This window comes from Emys orbicularis, chromosome 10, assembly GCF_028017835.1.
Source record: "Emys orbicularis isolate rEmyOrb1 chromosome 10, rEmyOrb1.hap1, whole genome shotgun sequence".
Classification (NCBI taxonomy): Eukaryota; Metazoa; Chordata; order Testudines; family Emydidae; genus Emys; species Emys orbicularis.
The window spans coordinates 17,720,817-17,740,406 of record NC_088692.1 but is presented as its reverse complement, the minus strand read 5'-3'; the positions used below and the strand labels follow the sequence as shown (position 1 = coordinate 17,740,406).

The window sequence follows — 19,590 nt, the reverse complement described above, 5'->3', positions numbered from 1 at the left end:
TAGATTTCTGTAGTTTGCAAGACTGATTTTTTCCCCCCACCCTGTTTGAGTCTTTCCTCTCAAAGACTCCCTGCCTTTCCCTAATACTGATCTCCTGCGTGTAACTTCTACTGCAGCATGGCAAAGTCCTTCTGTAAGAACTTCATCAATCTTCAGACTTACTCTGGAAGTGCTGCCAAGCTTCTCTGCATCTGGGACTTCAATATAACCAATGAGAAAGCTGTGAAACTGAAGCAAAGCAATCTCAGTACACAAATAAAGGTACAGAATGAAATGGATCGGAAAGAAATCCTCTCCCCGTGTGAGCAGATCTAACTCTTGGTTTGAATGTATGACTTGCTCAAGAAAGTGCCATCGGATACTTCAGAGATCCAACTTCTTCCTGCCCCACTAGTTGACTATGTGAAGGTTTTCTGTTAGGAGCCATTGGCTTAACAACATATTTCTAAAGGAATTTTTTTCTAGCTCCTTCTTTTTTGTCCTGGCAGTTGAATCTCTACAACTGTGGCATGAATATTTGCCCAGCTCTATTTTTTTTTTCAGACCTGCAGCCAAACAGTGGCCTTTAGCTAGAAGGTGGGGGGAACATACTGCTCTTTGCCTGGCATTATCTAGCATACTGCTGATTTAACTGAGATTGTTTCCATATAACATGCTTCTCTCCCTCATTGTGGCATATCCTATATGGCTGTGCACATGAACGAATGGTGCCTTGCCCCTAGCTCATGTTTTTTCCTTTATTTTTGGCCTTTTTTATCATTGTGGGTTTGGTTTTCTTGGTATTGGATCACTTAGGTAGAAAGGCACTGTTGGGAGCTGTAGCCCTAACTATGAAGTATGATGAAACTTGTACAAGAGACTGCCCCAAACATAGTGAGTACAATTGTGCTGCCTGCACTAAGGGCTTGTCTTCACTACCGGGGTAAGTCGACCTAAGTTACGCTACTCCAGCTATGTGAATAATGTAGCTGGATTCGACGTAGCTTAGATCAACTTACCCCAGTGTCTTCACTGTGCTGCGTCGATGGGAGATGCTCTCCAGTCGACTTCCCTTACTCTTCTCAGAGAGATGGAGTACTGGAGTCGACTGGAGAGCGCTCTGCTGTTGATCTAGTGGGTCTTCACTTGACCCACTAAATCGATCCCTGCTGTATCCATTGCAGTAGCATCAATCTTCCTGTAGTGGAGACCAGCCCTAAGAGATCACCTGTATTCTATCCCTTGAATGGTCACTTAGGACAGGTGTGGAGAGAGCACTGGCCTGGGATTTAGGAGACCTGGTGAGACTGAGGTACTAGGGGGCCACCCTGACGTTACTCAATTAGGGCAAACTGCAAAGAATGTGGCAGACAGTCCCCAAAGCTAGTGGATGTCCCAATGCTTAGAGTTACCAAACCAACATAAAACAGCTTCCACAATACCTCACTGGTTGCACAGAAGCCAAAACACAGTTCCCTTATAGCAACCCAGCCTTGGGCTTCCACCCAGACACCCAAATCAGATATGCTGAAGATTACTGAAAATCTTATTCATCATATAAGAAAGTTCTACCAATCCTAAAGGATTTGACACATTACCTCCCAAGTTAATGAATATTTCAGATTTTACCCAAATACACGCTGACAGCCAATTCTTATTAACTAAACTGAAATTTATTAAAAAAAAGAAAAGAGAGTGAGTATTGGTTAAAAGATCAGTATTACATACAGACATGAGTACAATTCTAAGTTCAGTTTTATAGTAGAGATGGTGAGCTTTATAGTTGCAAAGAGTTCTTTCAGACTTAGTCCACAGGTTATAGTCCAATGTTCATATTCCGGGTGATCCAGGTGGGACTGCAGATCTCAGTTTTATGACTTAAGCTTCCCCTGCATAAAGCATCAGGCAGATCTGAAATGAAAGAATCAGATCCCAAGAGTCTTTTATACAGTTTTCTAGCAGCCTCTTGACCATACAGTCCTGGGTGAACAATAGGCTTTTGATGTAACCTTCTGCTTCCCAAACATGATGGGTAATTAACTACATGGATTAACATAAAGTAATTTATCCATTAAGCAGTTTATCACAAACTTTAAAGAGACATATAGACAATGAGATTATTTCACCCAAGATTCATCTAAATGTTAATATTCCCTTTTGATCTCTGAATCAGTAGCTATAGTAATAGACAGGAACTGTCTGTTTACATGGCTAACATCTAAGAAGATATAAGTAAATGCATACAATTAGTATTAGTAGCAATACAAGTTTGCATTTCAAAGTTCTAGCCTATCTAAGATGGAGTGGCCCTAATTAACATTTACATACTTTTCTAACATGTCTCTAAAGGTTGAATCTGAATCAATTAGCCTGTGAGCTGCTTAACCCTTTCTGGCCATGTGTCAAACCTGAGTTCTATTCCTGGCTTGGCCACTAGTCTGCTGGGAGACGGACATGTCACTGCCCCTCTCTATGCCTCAGTTTCCCCATCTATAAAATGTGGGTAATGATATGAACAACCTTTGTAAATCACTTTGAGATCTATTGCTCAATAGCACTAGGTAAGAGCTAGATATTATTATTGTTGTTGTTATACTATTGACTAAGGCCTATGCTTAATTAGCAAGTGTTTGATTGCAGGAATCCCTGTCTGAAGTGACCCTCAAGGTACTGAACCTTTCTCTAAAGCAGAGAATTGCTCGTATCGCTATTCATCTGGTGGTTTGGGTGGCTTCCTTGGGAATAGCAGCTGCTTGTTGTGCTGGTGTTTACTTCCTCTCAAGAAATGAACTACAGGTAAGGACAAGGTTTGGTAAACTGCTACCCTGGAAACACAGGCTTCAACATTGGTATGCTGGACTCTTGAGTGCTAATGACTATTCATGATTAAGGCTTGAAAGACAATAAGGCATCATAGGTGTTGCTTCTGCCAATAGGCTCATATAACCTTCCATAACTTAATACTAGTTTAAATAATCAAGGCCTAGACGGCAGCAGGAAGAATTCCTTAGTTTGGATTCCAGTAGCCTTATTCTGCTAGGTACTACAAAGAAAAACAATGAAAAGACAGAAAATGCTGTCTGGTGCACTCTAAGGCCCCAGTACTGCACTTGGATCTGCGAGTGCCCTCCCCTTGCCTGTGTGGGTACAGAGGTCCATCCTAGCAGGACAGGGCATATGAAAGCATGACAGCATAGGTTAAATGCAGAGCCGTGACTCTCCAAGAGAATGCAGGCAGCGCAGTGTACAAACTGTTCCACAAAGACAATTCTGAGGGGAGGCTCTCTTATGCTTTATTTTTCTTTCCCTTTAAGCTCCTGGAAGGTAACAAAAGTGAGCTGGAAAAGGAGGCTGCCACGCTAGTGCTGCCCATTGTTGTGTCTCTCCTCAACCTCCTCATCCCCTTCTGCTTCGCCTTGTTTGGACTCATAGAGAAATTCCAGTATCCCAGACATCAGCTCTACGCCACTATTATCAGGTATCCAGTGCCATCCTCTCCTAGTTAGCCGCACGAGCTGCCTGAAGCTGCTGCACTTTTTCTGTCGACGAAAGAGTACTGAAAGCAGCAGCCTGCTATGCATCAGGGCAGTCGCTCCATTCAAAGGACTTGCGACTCCACCTCTAATGCTGCCTGTTATGTACTTGGAGCTCGCTACAGTGCCACAGCATCAGTGGAGGCAAGTGTATTGTTTCCCTCTCTTTCAAGCATATCCTGATACACTGGGCTTTGCTCAGCCTGTGGTGCAGACCCCAGTGTGGGAAAGATGGAAAATGGAGGGACGGTTGGTTACAGCAATACAAAGTACCATCATCCCTGCTCCACCGAGAGTGTCTTCTAAAGCTGGCCAAGTGGAGCTGCACTGTACTTTAAAGCTGACATCCCTAGTGTAGGACAATGTGCAAATACTGCTGCCTTTCTCCCACATGGAATGTCACACATCTCACTTGCAACGTGTTTCACAGAATCAAATGCATTAGAAAGGAGTGATGTGCAACTGATGTCACATCCCTCCATGTTTGTTTAACAGGAATCAATATAGTTACTTCTTCTTTGTAGGAATGTTTGTCTGAAAATATCAATAATTGGAATCCTCTGCTACTACTGGCTTAACGATGTGGCTACATCAGAGAAAGAGGTAAAGTTCTAATCACTCATGTGTACAAATCTTTGCCATAAAACACATGGTCAGGAATTAGCTTTAAACCACTTTCATAATATTTTGTCTAAACATCAGGAAATATGTGATCAGTGGAGGAAAAGGTGTGTGAAAGGTGACAGACTGTTGGGATGAAATTTGCCCCAGTGCAGAGGGCTATATGTGGCCTCTTAAGAAAGGGAAGGAATTGTGACCTTGACATTCTTCAGCTGGATCCAGGAATCTTTGGAGAAACAACTGTTGTGGGGAAAAAATGTCAGAGTATGACATCCAGCTTAGGTCAGTACTAGCTATAGCTCACTGTATAGACAGAGACAATGATGAATTCCGTTGTACTGGATCTGAGCACATTTTTGAGCTCTATCCTCACTGGAGTTGTTTTGGGAGGCTGTCTGAGGGGGAGGGAAACTAGAGTGAACAAGGGTCTGAGCCACAGCCTCCTGAAGTTTTTCCGTTTGTCTTTCAATGAGCTTTGGATCAGGGTCCAGAAGTTCATACACTAGACAGAGACATTTGAATTAAATACACTCATTATTTTTCTCTCTTAAAAGTGCTGGGAAAGCCTAGTTGGCCAAGATATCTACCGTCTCATTGTGATTGACTTCATATTTTGCTTGCTTGGTTCTTTCTTTGGAGAATTTGTACGAAGGTGAGTGCGATTTCTAGATTACATCCTTACTGATTTGATGGCAACATTTTAAATTAATGCTCAGTTTGTACCCGTTATCTGATAGAGAAGTATTTTTACATTTAAATTTTAGCTGCTTCATCCTATATAGCATAACTCTTGGCTCAAATGAAAAATGTTCTTTGGCTTCTGTCATCCATGCAGCATATTCATGAACATCAGTATTTTGCCAAACACAGATATGTGCTTATTCTTCCATTTGCTGCCTAACTGACAAACAGTGCACACTTTTTCATAATACACCATTAATATAAATCCACATATAGTTAGTCATTGTTACTTATATGCAGGAGTTTCCTTTAAAGATTGTTGCAGTTCTATAGTTCATGATTTTGTGTCATTTTCAGAATCATTGGAACTAAATGTTGCAAAAAACTTGGAGTGCCAGAATTTGATATTGCACGAAATGTTTTAGACTTGATCTACACACAGACTTTGGCCTGGTAAGTGATGAGTTTTCATTCATACCTGCTGTAAAATATTAGTATTTATTCCTACAGAGCCACTATGAAAAACAGCCTGATGATGATGTTTGCGACAGATAAGGATATGGCAGGAAATTGCCCTGGGAGACCTCATTGAATTAAGTTTAAGTAGCGTAGGGTTCATTGTATTAAATGAATGATTGATCTATTATTGTGGGCTGGGATTGTATGTAACCTAGTCTTTTGAAGCTATACCCTGTTTCCTGATTACTCTTCCCAGAATGTCATGAGCAAAGGCCCAAGCTGTATAAAGGAAGGACTGACCTATTCCTGGCTCGGCTAGTTCTGACCTAAGGCCACTATGAACTTGTAACCACAGGAAAACCCTTTGTGGGGTTTGAAGGACTGACTTTTACCAGAGCCGTTGTTGGAGTTGGGGAATGGGGCTGATCTCTCTCTGGGGAGGGCGGAGGGTAAAGCTTATTAGCATGTGTGTAGACTCCTTTATTGTTTTTAATATGTTTTTTCTGTAATGCTTTCACCTTAAGAATAAGTGTGTTTTGCTTATAAAGAGCTGTGTGGTAACCTGTAACTGCTGGCAATAAACTGGTCATAGCTTTCAGCAAGAAAGCAAAGCACAGACTGAGGCCTGTTTAGGCAGTCTGGCTTGCTAGGAATAATACAGTGTAGGCAAAGGACTGTGCAGTCTGGATAAATGCCAGTCAGGAGGGAGAGAGACATGGGTCTCTGCCCAAGAGAGGTGACGGCTGGGAGCCCAGAGCGGGTCCCTTGGTGAACCACGGAGAGGGAATACAGATGCATTTGCCCTGAACTGTGACCACATTTACAAGTGCTTGGCTACCACAATGGTAAGAATGGTATAAAAACCTTGATAGAAAGACATTTTAACCTACCTTTTCTTAAAATTGTAACTTAAAGACACACCCATCCCCTGTTTTTTGTCATTCCCCACTCTGCAGAACATGGGTGTGGGGGGTGCTGCAGCACCCCCAGGTTTTATGCAGGGCCACTGGCCCTGCGCCCCGCTCCCCAGCCGCTGACTCTGAGCAAAAACCTGGGGGTGCTTCCTGTGCCTACGCCCTGGCCCGGCCCTCCGCCCGCACTCCGCTCCCCAACCCCTCACCTCACCTGGGGCTCGGGTCCTGTCTGCCTGCCCTACTCCCCAGCTGCTGGCCCAGCCCCCGGGGCCCCACGCCCAGCCCCACCCCCTGCTCCCAGGCCTTCGCTCCCGGGGCCTGCCTCACTCCCGGCCCCGCACCCGGGGCTCTGCTCCTGGGGCCCTGGATGCCGGCCCTGCTCCCCGGCCGCTGGTCACATGCCAAGGGCCCCGCACCTGCACCCCCGCTCCTAGGGCTCCACTCCAGGGGCCCCACACCTATCCCCACAGCTGGGGCTCTGCTCTTGGCCCTGCACATGGGGTCCTGACTGCTGGTCCCTGCCCGGGGCTCCACTCCTGGCCCCACGCCTGCCCCCAGCTGTGGCCTCGCCCCCCACCCCCCCGTCTCAGAGACACAGCTCTACTCCCAGCCTCAGTGGGGGAGGCAGGGGGAACAGGGAAGGGGGCTGGCTTTCAGCACCCCCACTACTAAAAATGTTCCAGCGCCACTGCTGCAGAATTGAAGTAAAACTAATAACAGTGATTTTATGCAGGACCTACACAAAGTAGTCTTCTTTCTGGCCACAACTGAAAACTGGGGGGTGGAAGGAGGTTGTAGGAAGGAGCATCCTGGGTCTTTGATATTATGTCTTACTTCCCTACTGAAGTAGCATCACTATCAAAGCTTTTCTAATATCAAATGGTGTTAGCAACAAGTTGGGAAGGAGACTGTCCGATGAGCGACAGAATAAGGAAGGAAATTGTTTTCCAGATTCTAAAAGAATATTGCAAATGTTTTGCTTTATTTTTAAGTATAATTTTTAAAAGGTTAATGTACCTATAACAAGTTTTACTTATTGTTACATTTAACAATATTAATATTATAATAACTTTATCCAAATATAGTCTGATATATTCTATTTTCATACCATGCAGTAAAAACCAAAGACTGAGTTTTCATATGTTTTTGGACTCTTTCTCCCCAACATTTTTTTTTTCTTGTAGGATTGGCATCTTCTTCGCACCTTTAATGCCAGCCATGCAGATTATATCATTTTTTATAATATTTTATGTAAAAAAGGTAAGGAGCTTTATATTTTCTCTTCTTCAAGAACCATGAACCCTAACTAGTCCAACATCTCAGCAAGAGCACATTCTTACCTGAGTTTTCAGGAGCAAGGTGGAAGCTTCGGCTTCTTGAAACATGGATCATTACTGTCAGGAGCCTTGAATGATACTGTATCTATGTCCTGCCTCTACAGAAAAAGTTCTTCAGGGGGCAAAAAGAGAGGTTAAGGGCAAAATTTGTCAGGTGCAGAGAATGAAGTAGTGAAATGAAAGCGTGGGTGGGTGGGTGTGACAAAACCAGAAGTCCCCCCATTGTTGTATGCATGACTGTACTATTTTCAATAATTGAACACTTAGACTGTGTCTACACTATGAGTGCTACTGCTGCAGCTGTGATGCTGTAATGTATCCTACATTGACAGAAGGGGTTTTTCTGTTGATTTGTAGCTAATCCACCTCCCCAAGCGGTAGTAGCAAGATCAATGGAAGAACTGTTCCATTGACCTAGCCACATCTATACCAGTGAGCGAGGTTAGCTTAACTATGGTGCTCAGGGGTATGAATTTTTTCACACCCCTGAGCAATGTAGCTAAATTGATCTTAATTGTAAGTACAGACCAGGCCTGAGTCTTCTGCCATAGCATATAGGAGAAGTTGACTTCTGCTGAGTTCTTCTCAAACTCAACAAATATTAAATGTTTTGTGGTCTTGAAAGAAGAATTGTACCATTGATCAAAACTCCCTTGAACTTTGGGGTTCAGGTGAATTGCCCCCTAATCTGGTTTTCAAAATCCTGACCAACAGCATCCAGTTTTGCCTCTCACTATTTGAAAGGCTGTACTTTATAATGATGTAGTATGTTTGTTGCTGGAAGTGCTGTTTGGAAACTGTTGATGAATGCTATTCCTATGAATTTGCTAGCAATTTCAACTGGATTGAGTGAAACACAGTTATTTAAGTGGCCTGTAACACAACTCCATCTGTGTGTGTGTGTGCATCTTTTTTTAAAGGTCAGTCTGATGAGGAATTGTCAACCACCTCGCAAAGTCTGGAGAGCTTCTCAGATGACAACGCTTTTCATTTTTCTGCTGTTTTTCCCTTCCTTTACTGGAGTCCTGTCTGTAATGGCGATCACTATCTGGAGGTAGGAAAAAGCATCAGCATTCAGTCTTCACTATCTCTAAACTGAATTACACCTTAATCAGAAACCAAACAGGTGGAGATATTTCAATACATACTAAAGAGAAATCTGCATTGTCTTCCACTGAAAGGTTTCCAGTGTTGCTCATAAACTGTTCAGGACTCTAAGGAACACTATTGCAAACTCATAGACTTTAAGTCAAACTCTTGAAAGCTGTGCTCAACTATTGAAAGAGAGTGGAATTGAGACTGTGCGGGTCCCCTCAAAGATCTGAGGGATGAGAAGGAAGCAGAGGAAGGGTGGTACTGGCCTGTGACATGGGTAACCCAGGTTCATTTCTTTCCTCTGCCACAGACTTCCTGTGTGATTTCAGGCAAGTCACATGGTGTCTCTTTGCCTCAGGTCCCCCATCTGTAAAATGAGACAGAGTAGAATTTCCCTGCTTCACAGCAGAGTGTGAGGATAAATGCACTAAAGACTGTGTGAGGCGCTTGGATACTATAGTAATGGGAGCCATGTAGGTATGATAGATAGAAGCTGCTATTCCTGTTTGTCCATTTTCCTTACATTCACTTCTGCTCTCTCACATGGAGGAACAAAAGGCGGCCCAAGAAACAATGCAAGATGTATGGAGGCAGAAAACTCTTATAAGAAAAATCAGATGAGTTGCAAACCTCTGTTTGGCGACTTGAGTTTGGTTATTAAATGAAACATTTGCTGTGACAGTCTGGCTCTCCCTCCTCTCTTTCTCTCAGAAGTTTCTGTGACAAACCCATTTCCTCTTCTCTCTTGCACCCAATACAGCAGCCTCGCTTGCTAGCTACCAAAAAGTGACTTAAGATCAAGGTCAGGCCCAGAAATCAGGGTTCAAGTGGGATGTTTCCTAGTAGATCTTCATAAACACTGGGAGGTTTCACTCAATTCAGATTTGCATGGCTTGGCTCCATTCCAGTCTCTGCAAACCAAACCTTCCACCTTATCACAAACAGAAACCTTTATTAACCTACCTCATGAATGCTAAGACCTTTTTATTTTTAGTCTGAAAATTACTGCTTTTGCTAGGGGCTGACTCACATCCTGTTTTTACCAAAAATCTTATCTGAATATTCTTCTACAAAACTGGGGCGGAAAAACAAGGTGGTGGTGTTGTGGTTTTTAAGCATGCATGATGCATCTATAAAAGCAATGGTTTTTTACATTCATAAGTTTACTGCAAAATCTATGTAGCCTCTACTATGGCAATTAACTTGTTATAACTAGCTAGAGATTGGCACCTGAAAGGCAGTGCTGCCTACTGCTCTACTGTGAGAGGGTCTTGTGTCCAGGGTCGGCGCAACCCATTAGGTGACCTAGGCGGTCGCCTAGGGCACTGGCATTTGGGGGGTGGCGACCGCGGCGGCCGAACATCTGGCCGCCACGGTCATCGTCGGTATTTCGGGGGCGGGACCTTCCGCTGCCTCTGTCGGGGGCGCCATTTTGGGAGCGGGGCCTTCCGCCACCTAGGGCGCCAAAAAGTCTGCCGGCGCTCCTGCTTGTGTGTCTGCTCAGATAGTCAACTGGGCCCATGCTATCGGCCAGGGACTCATCAGTGTAAAAACTTAAACACAGACATGGAGCAAGCCCTCTGTCAGTTAAGATTTGCTCAGGCAGTTACACTTCAGTGAGTTGAACTGTATGAAGTCTCCCAAGAAGACCTAGTATTCTGTGGCAACGGGTGTAACTAACCCAAGGGTGAGGGTACAGAGGCCCAGATGAAATGAACTAGCACTTTTTAAAAAATATACTTTGTCTTGTTTTTCTAGGCTGACGCCTTCTAAACAGTGTGGTCCGTTCCAAGGCTTGACCTCCATAATTCATGCCGTTTCTGGGTGGATACACATATTGGACAGCTATTCCAGCTCGAAATGGGTGGTGTGGATTTATCGTAACTTAATTGGAAGCGTGCATTTCTTCTTCATCCTCACCGTCATCGTCCTGTAAGTGTCCATAAATGAAACGGGGGGGGGGGGGGGAGAAAGTGAGGGAAACTTCTTCATGAGGCGTTCATTCTCTGTGATGAAAACGCAAAGGAAACTTTAAAGCTTCATTGGTGGAAACAATAAATATATTGGAATTTAGTGAGAATTTGTGATATGTGAATAGAGAAGCAGACAATTTGCTCCTTTTTATATGAGGTGCTCAGAGCTCTTTACAAAGCAGCCTCACACTAGCCCTATGAGAGACTGTTCTGAAAGTACACCCACTTTATTGGGTATCCAGATTTACAAAGCCTCTTCCCACTAGTGCATTTACAACTTACAAAATAAGCAAATCATCTTGGATACAACTGATAGGATAGTTTGTTCTTCCTGTTTGAAAGGTAAGCAAATCGATAAGTAAAGGGGGCAGATTTTCAAAGGCCCAAATGACAGGCCGGATCTACACTAGGAACTTTTGCCAGTATAGTAATGTTGATTAGAGGGTGATTTATTTTTGGTGACATTTTTATACCAGCAAAAACCCTAGTGTAGATGCAATTATGGGTGGCAGGGGAAGGGGGTCCTTTTGCTAGCATAGCTTCTTTTGTTTAGAGGAACTAGTATAAGCTATGCCGGTATAGACTGTCTATATATTAGGAGGGTTTGTTGGGGTAGCTGGAACCGGTAAACTTTTTCTAGGCTGTGGGCTAGCCAACACTGCAAAGCCCTTTAGCGCCAGAGATGCAGCTTATATTAACAAAAGGGGAGGGATAGCTCAGTGGTTTGAGCATTGGCCTGCTAAACCCAGGGTTGTGAGTTCAATCCTTGAGGAGGCCATTTAGGGATCTGGGGCAAAAATCTGTTAGGGGATTGGCCCTGCTTTGAGCAGGGGGTTGGACTAGATGACCTCCTGAGGTCCCTTCCAACCCTGCTATTCTATGAAAAGGAGTTCATTTGCTGATATAAGCTGATCTTCACTGGGTTTTGCTGGCAGAGCTATGTCAGTTAGGGGTGTGATTTCCCCCCCCCCCCCATCCCATCACCTCCACACGCTGTCAACCAATGTAGCTACGCCAGCAAAACTTTGTAGAGTAGACCTGGTCTACATCTACACTACAGACTTCTGCTGGTATAGCTATGTCAGTCAGGGGTGTGATTTGTGACCAGCGTAGCCTGTGCCAGAAGAAGCCCCTATTGTAGGTGCAGTTATACCAGCAACACTGTGCTTTTTACCTGAAACGCTTGGTTAACTGCTGTACCAGAACAAAGCACGGGTAGGTTGGTATAGCTGCATCGGCATTAGGAGCCCTTTGCTATTTTATACTGGCATTCCTATATACCAGCAAAGCACTTCTAGTGTAGACATGGCCCTGGTATAGACCTGGCTTTGGCATGTAATTCCCATTGGCACCTAACTGCCATTTGTGTCTTTGAAAAGCTCTCCCAAAGCAGTTATGGGTTTTGCCCAAGACTCCAGAAATCAGCAGGAAAATTGGGAATAGTAGGTGAGTCATTGCTCCCAGTCTCATAGTCCAATCACAATCCCTTCTAAGAGTCAAATCCTGATCCCATAAAAATCAATAACAAAACTCCAAGAGATTCCAGTGGAACCAGGATTTGCCTCTATGTGATAGTTATTAAGGTTCATTAATTGGCAGGGGAAGGGGAGGGACAGTGCCAACAACTGGTACAAGGTTGGTTGAAAACAATGGATTCCTGTCTAGAACTAAAAGGTGCCTTGTGGTGTTGACCTGCCTGCCTTGTATTTGTGTAAGAGCCCATACAGCTTTGGGTCTTTCCCAATAGAGCTTCTGACCCATTTAGTATTTGTCTGCCATTACTCATAAATGGGACAAGGTGGGTGAGGTAATATCTTTTATAACAACACTGCATATTACTTATAAGTAATCACTGTGTAAAATGAACAAGAGCTCTTCTTGTTTGGCAGTGATTTGGAAGAGAAGCATCACCCGAATATAAATACTCACGTGCTGAACTTTCTTTTCTTTCAGAATTATCACATATCTTTACTGGCAAATAATAGAAGGAAGAAAGATAATGGTCAGACTCCTGCATGAGCAAATTATTAATGTAAGTTTGTTTTTCAGGTTTCTATTATTTAAAAAAAGACAGCAAACATGTTAGCTCGTTTCCTCATGTCCGTTGCATATGACTCTTGCACGTAGAGAGGTTTCTGTTTTGGCACAAGTGAGAAGAGAAAAATATCCTCCTAAACACACTTGACTAATCAACCCTGTATGCAGTTTATTTTAAGATTATGCAGGGCATCACACAATTCCTCAGACGTGTTATTTGAAGCAAGGAAATGGTTTGTTTTCCACAGGTGTGGTGTCAGATGGCTAGGCGTCAAGATATGGTACTTTCAGGAACTAGTAGTCTGATCTGGCTCTGCAAACTGTGTGTCTTTGTTAGATTTGGTTTCTAAATAGACAGAAATTGAATTGGTGGGTATAGCCTTTTCAGTGCAAATACCATTCCCATTAATGCTAATGCCTAAGAGGACAGTAAAACCTGGGTGTTGTAAAAAACACCACAGAGCAGTTGCTTTATTTTCTTTGTGAAAATAAAAGTACAATTAATTTTACTTTCGTAAATATTATTTTTATGCTTTTTGCTTGGTATGTGTGAGGAGGGGTCTGAAGTTCATCATCCCAAAGGCTTTTGTGACAATAAAGACAGACTTAGAGTAGCACCTTGAGTTGTGTGAAACTTTGGGGTCATGCACCCCCATCCCTGAGACTTTTGGCTAAGCAGGATTTGGTTAGTCTGGAGAGCTGGCCAGCTTGCTAGGGAGAGGACAGGGGCTGCCAGAGCTGACTCGCTTTCTGAAGCTGGGATGTGGGGCCTATTTTCTGCATATAAAGTCTGTGTAGAAGTCATCTTGGGTGAAATTCAGCAGTTTGCGATGGTCCTGTGTATGCTCCTTGGGCGCGAGAATAAGAATTGTCGTGTGCCAGGGAGGTAGGCTCCATGCTGGCTCTGAATGTACTGATATGTGGGCACCACTGGATCTGTTCTAGTGGCCAAGACAACCCCGATGGAGGTAGAAAGAGCCAGCCTGTTGGCTAGAGTAGTGACTGCAGAGGGGCTGTACTGCAGGCTTCCTGTCTGTCTGCCTGCAGCTGGAGAAGATGATTTTATTTCTCCTCACCCTACCCTCCCGCTGCTGCCACCTCCCCTGCAGGGTAGCTACGTAGTCTGTTTAATCAGATTCCTGCAGGATTTGAGAATGTAACTACATGCATAACAACTCCCTCTTCTGCATTCTCTCAGCTGGCTTTGGGAAAGCTAGTGCTTTAGACTGCATCTCTCCCTGCCTCCTCAGTAAACCTTTGGGGTTACAGCCTGTGACGGGTTCGGTCACAGAGACCCCCTTGGGACGGTCACCTGATGTGCTGAGATTACCTCTGAGCCCATTTTCCCTGCCAGCTTGGGACTCCAGAATCCTGTCTTGTTGAGCCAGACAAACTAGCCTGCTGCAATACAGGCCCAGGTCTGGTCCATGCCCCCAAAGCTGCAGACTTTAGGTGACCTGCTTAGCAGTTTTTGGTTATCTCCAGCACCCAGACACCCAGCTCCCAATGGGATCCAAACCCCAAATAAATCCGTTTTACTCTGTATAAAGCTTATACAGGGTTAACTCATAAATTGTCCGCCCTCTATAACCCTGATAGAGAGATATACACAGCTGTTTGCTCTCCCAGGTATTAATCACTTACTCTGGGTTTATCAATAAACAAAAGTGATTTTATTATGTGTAAAAAGTAGGATTTAAGTGGTTTCAAGTAATAATAGACAGAACAAAGTAAGTTACCAAGCAAAATAAAACAAAACACGCAAATCTAAGCCTAATACATTAAGAAACTGATTACAGATAATATCTCACCCTCACATGTTCCAAAAAGCTTCTTTCAAAGACTAGACTCCTTCCTATTCTGAGCCCAATCCTTTCCCCTGGCAATGTCCTTGTCAGTTCCAGCAGACATCTTAGGTGGAAACTAGGGGTTTTCTGATGACTGGAAGCTCCCTTTGTTTGGTTCCACCCCCTTTTATATCTTTGGCACAAGGCGGGAATCTTTTGTTTCTCTGGGTCCCCACCCCTCGTTATAAATGGAAAAGCACCAGGTTTAAGATGGATTCCAGTATCAGGTGACATGGTCACATGTCATTGTGAGACCCCTTCCATTCTTCCAGGGCTGGCAGGCACATATACAGGAAGGCTTGCTGGTAAATAAACCATTTACTGCCAATTGTCCTAGTCAATGGGAGCCATCAAGATTCTAAACAACCATTAATGGCCCAACTTTGCCTAATTACAATAGGACCTCAGAGTTATACTTCATATTCCTAGCTTCAGATACAAAGATCATGCATGCATACAAATAAGAGGAATATTCAGTAGGTTATAACCTTTATACTGATACCTTACAAGAGACCTTTTGCTTGAAGCATATTCCAGTTACATCATATTTACACTCATAAGCATATTTCCATAAAACATTATGGAGTGCAACGTCACACAGCCCATCTAGAGATAAGTTTTGACTAATGGAGTTAGAATAACTTGGGTCTTATCTACTCTGGGAAATTATTCTGCTATACATATGCCAGTCAATTTCTGTTATAGCTGTGCCAGTATAACTCTCTTGTGTGGACATGATATTCTGGAATAAATGTGATTTTATTCCACAATTATTCCACTTTGATTGTAATTGCTATCCTGGTCAATTTCCCTATGTAGACAAGCCCTGCGATTGCATTAGGAATAATATGCACATTCAAGTTAATAACATTCTTTTTTTTTTATTGTAGGAAGGAAAGGATAAAATGTTTTTACTTAATAAACTACGTGCACTGCAGACATCAAAACTAGACCCACTCAAAGGAGAACAGCAAGAGGTCAGTTCAAAGGCGTGGATGTTTCTGTGTTGTTCACATTCTTTAGATAAATGATCACAAGGCCAGAAGGGAACACTATCTATGAAACAGGAAAAGATTAAGACTGAGCTCTCAAAACTGGATACTCTCATGAAAAACCAACCTTCCACACAAACTTCCTCATGGATAGACTTTACAAAAACTAGACAAGCCATTTACAACACAAACTTTGCTTATCTATGAACTGCTGATTTTATAAATCAATCACCAATTGGGGGTACATCCACTCCAGTTGTTAACACCTTTGCAAAGGCTAGTCTGGACAATGCCAATGCACTTGTAATTTACCCAGGGGATCACCAGAAGGTAAACATCTCAAGTAAAGACAACCTCCCTGTTGGTGTTTACAAAGCCAAAGGAAAACCTTCCTAACATAGACGTGGTGTGACAGTCACAAAAGGGCTCATCCATTCTCAGGCCTCCTCTAGACTAGGGGAAAAGGTGCTTTCCCCTTCACCCCCAACTGAGTTAGGTCACAGGAGCTTATTACTCCACAGAAAATCCCATTCAGCATGAATGTGGAGAGTTTTTAATACCCTTTGGCTTGAATTTAATAGGTCAAGGTTAGCCTGAAGTGGGGTTTTCAATCTTTAAATGAGCTCAACTGAGCTAATTTGACTTGAAAAAAGGACCCGTTTTTCCTAGCCTAGACAAGGCCAAGGTAAGAGTCCGTCCCTGGAGCGGATTCAGCCCGGGAGAGTTGTTCTGATGTTGATATGCTACCCTGTGTTCCGCTGGTTGTGTATTGTCACTCAGTATCCTGCTGGGATAGATGGATGGAGCTCTGAAATAAGACAGGAATATTCCTGTCTAATTTCCTTCTACCATTGTGCTGGTCTCAAGTGCTGGTTAATCACATCCTGCATTCTCCCCTGTCTTCAAAACTCTCCTCTGGGCTCTTTAATGCTAAGACCACTTGTTTCTCTGTTACAGCCATTCTGCTTTTCTTTACAGATTCCCCTCTCTTCCTACATCACCCCCCACAAAGCCACCCGAAAGAAAGGGAAGCAAGCTAAAAAAATAGTAAAAAAGGAAACAAAGGAAAAGAGCCCAAAGAGACACAGAAGAAAATAAACTCTTTTTATCTCAGGAAGCTCAGTGCATCCAAATTCTCAAGCAGCATAGACAGAGCAATTCTCAAGCCACAACTTCTAGTGCAAAAAGAACAGGAGTACTTGTGGCACCTTAGAGACTAACAAATTTATTAGAGCATAAGCTTTCGTGGGCTACAACCCACTTCTTCGGATGCATATAGAGTGAAACATATATTGAGGAGATATATATACACACATACAGAGAGCATGAACAGGTGGGAGTTGTCTTACCAACTCTGAGAGGCCAATTAAGTAAGAGAAAAATTACTTAATTGGCCTCTCAGAGTTGGTAAGACAACTCCCACCTGTTCATGCTCTCTGTATGTGTGTATATATATCTCCTCAATATATGTTTCACTCTATATGCATCCGAAGAAGTGGGTTGTAGCCCACGAAAGCTTATGCTCTAATAAATTTGTTAGTCTCTAAGGTGCCACAAGTACTCCTGTTCTTTTTGCTGATACAGACTAACACGGCTGCTACTCTGAAACTTCTAGTGCAGTTGCCCAAGCTGTGATGTCTTTCCTCTACAATGCACAATGCTCTTCTATTCCACCCAGTTATTTGTATCTAAAGCAATAAAAGATTCTTGTGGTAACCGATGAATTGTCAGTGTAACTCTAGAGGGCCAAATATGCCAATCCAGAAAACAGGAGACAGACCACCAGCATAGCATAGTGGTAAGAGCAAGGAACTGGGAGCTGAGATCTGAATTCTATTCCTAACTTGCTGGGTGGCTTTGGGCAAGTAATTTACATCCGTGCCTCGGTTTCCCCATTTGAAAATTGGGAGTTATGAGATTCACCTGCCTTTGAGATTATTTGACAAAGGGTTCTGTACAGTGCATGCCAAAAGCACTATTGTTATTTCTCAGTATCTCCACGAGATGGAGACAGGAGCCAAATAAAACTTTGTAGCACCAATTCTTGAATAAAAGGCACTAATCTGCCTAAGCAGGCCTGTTCACGTTGTCTTCCAGACAGCTGGAGATAAGCTAATGAACTCAAAGCACTTTGGAGGACAGGATTAGAGTTCAAAATGACTTTGATAAATTACAGAATGGGTTTGAAGTCAACAGATTAAATTCAGTGAAGACAAGTGCAAAGTATTACACCTAGGAAGAAAAAAATCAATTTGCCCAAGTACAAAATGGGGAATAATTGGCTAGGCAAGCAGTACTGCTCAAAAAGGATCTGAGGGTTGTAGTAGATCACAAATTGAATATGAGCCAACAATGTGATACAGCTGCAGAAAAGGCTAATATAATTCTTGGGTATATTAACAGGAGTGTCATATATGAGAGGTAATTGATCTGCTCTATTTGGCACTGGTGTGGCCTCAGCTTGAGTATTGGGTCCAGTTTTTGTCACCACACTTTAAGAAAGATGTGGACAAATTGGAAAGAGTCCAGAGAAGAGCAACAAAAATGAGAAAAGGTTTAGAAAACCTGACCTACAAGGAAAAGTTTAAAAAAACTGGGTACGTTTATTCCCGAGAAAAGAAAGCCAAGTGGGGGGGGGACCTGATAAGTCTTCAAATATGTTGAGGGCTGTTATAAAGAGGATGGTGACCGATTTGTTCTCCATGTCCACTGAAGGGAGGAGAAGAAGTAATGGCCTTAATCTGCACCAAGGGAGATTGTGGTGAGATATAGGGGAAAACTTTCTAACTATAAGGATTGTTAAATACTGGAATGGGGTATTAAGGGAGGTTGTGGAATCCCTGCCACTGGAGGGTTTTTCAGAGCAGGTTAGACAAACACCTGTTGGGGTGGTCTAAGTTTACTTGGTCCTGGCTTAGCGCAGGGGGCTGGATTAGATGACCTCTCGAGGTCCCCTTCAGTCCTGCAATTTCTATGATTCTATCAAATGTGTTGAGGGTTATTCTCTAACTTGTTATGGCAGGAAAAGCCTCGCTCAGTGCTTCACATAAGGAGATTGATTGTTTTTCTTTTCTCTCCCTAGTGCACTGTGCTCCTTGTTCCCATTAAAGTCTAATAGTGAAAATTCTACTGATTACTTTGGGGTAGGATTGAACTCTTTGTTGGGGCTGCTCTCCGCTTTCAGCATCCTATCTTTATGGATAGATTAGCGCTAATCAGAGATTGAATTCACCAAGATTGTTTTTTTTTTTTTTTTTTAGACCTACATGAACCCAGGACATGTAGAAATCTAGCAAGGGACTCTGTTAAAATCTTATGATGACAGGCTGTGAGTTAATGCTCTCTGTTTGAGAGAAATGTGTGCACTTCAGGGTTAAATGAACAATTGCAGTCAATGAGCACTGACTGGTGACAGGGCATCTGCCTACGTGAGCAGTCCTGGAGTGAGGATGTGAGCATATAGCCCTCCCTAACACCTAGAAAAATTTTAATAGCTTCCAAAATATGCATTTGCCTGCGACCTAGCTAGCCCCCTTGCAAATGTAGGTGCCAAAACACACCGCAAGTGGAGCTGGGGGGAAAAGAGCGCTGAGAAACAGGCACATTTTACCTACGTACCTGGAGCTTGGGGGTGGAGGAACAGTATCCACAGAACAGCTACAGTCATAGGTATGTACATATTGCTAATCTGACATGCTGTCTTCCAGAGGAGTTCATCTTCGTACCAGCCATCTAGACAAGCTGCTCTGCAAATGACAGCCTCCCTAGAAAGGCCATTTGGGAGAAATGGAAGAGACTTCTATGCTGAGGTATGATAAGCCAGCCAAGAAGAGGGTCCATCTACACTCTACAGGGTACTTGTATGGAAGATAGTAGTTTTCGTGTGGATGTTGTGATGATAATAGGACCTCTGCAGTTTGCAGACACCATTATCCACCCACGTCAAAAACTATTTTTAATATAAAAATGTATCAAGAAAAGCTTTCAGAACAAAACCCAACTAGTTCTTCACAAAGCCACATAAGGTTGGCAGAAGCAAAGGATACATTTGTTTAAGTGATCTAAGTTTGCTTTTAAACATAAGGCAACAGTCATATTGGTGGAAAACATGGAAGTAAATAT

At 43.1% G+C, this 19,590-nt stretch overlaps 1 protein-coding gene across 12 annotated transcripts in view; it reads left to right on the top strand.

Moving 5' to 3' along the window:
- The window catches only part of TMC5 (transmembrane channel like 5), a 50,272-nt gene that overhangs the window by 28,961 nt on the left and 1,721 nt on the right, over positions 1-19,590 (top strand). For 11 of the 12 annotated variants that reach the window (XM_065412547.1, XM_065412546.1, XM_065412543.1 and 8 more), the window contains 12 exons: positions 117-261; positions 2,620-2,775; positions 3,294-3,457; positions 4,037-4,115; positions 4,688-4,785; positions 5,172-5,267; positions 7,372-7,447; positions 8,445-8,578; positions 10,378-10,551; positions 12,546-12,624; positions 15,367-15,453; positions 19,176-19,277. In XM_065412547.1, coding sequence (XP_065268619.1) covers positions 117-261; positions 2,620-2,775; positions 3,294-3,457; positions 4,037-4,115; positions 4,688-4,785; positions 5,172-5,267; positions 7,372-7,447; positions 8,445-8,578; positions 10,378-10,551; positions 12,546-12,624; positions 15,367-15,453; positions 19,176-19,277 — 1,390 coding nt within the window. The remainder of the gene's footprint in view (positions 1-116; positions 262-2,619; positions 2,776-3,293; positions 3,458-4,036; positions 4,116-4,687; positions 4,786-5,171; positions 5,268-7,371; positions 7,448-8,444; positions 8,579-10,377; positions 10,552-12,545; positions 12,625-15,366; positions 15,454-19,175; positions 19,278-19,590) is intronic. The other variant, XM_065412553.1, reaches the window with a different exon arrangement.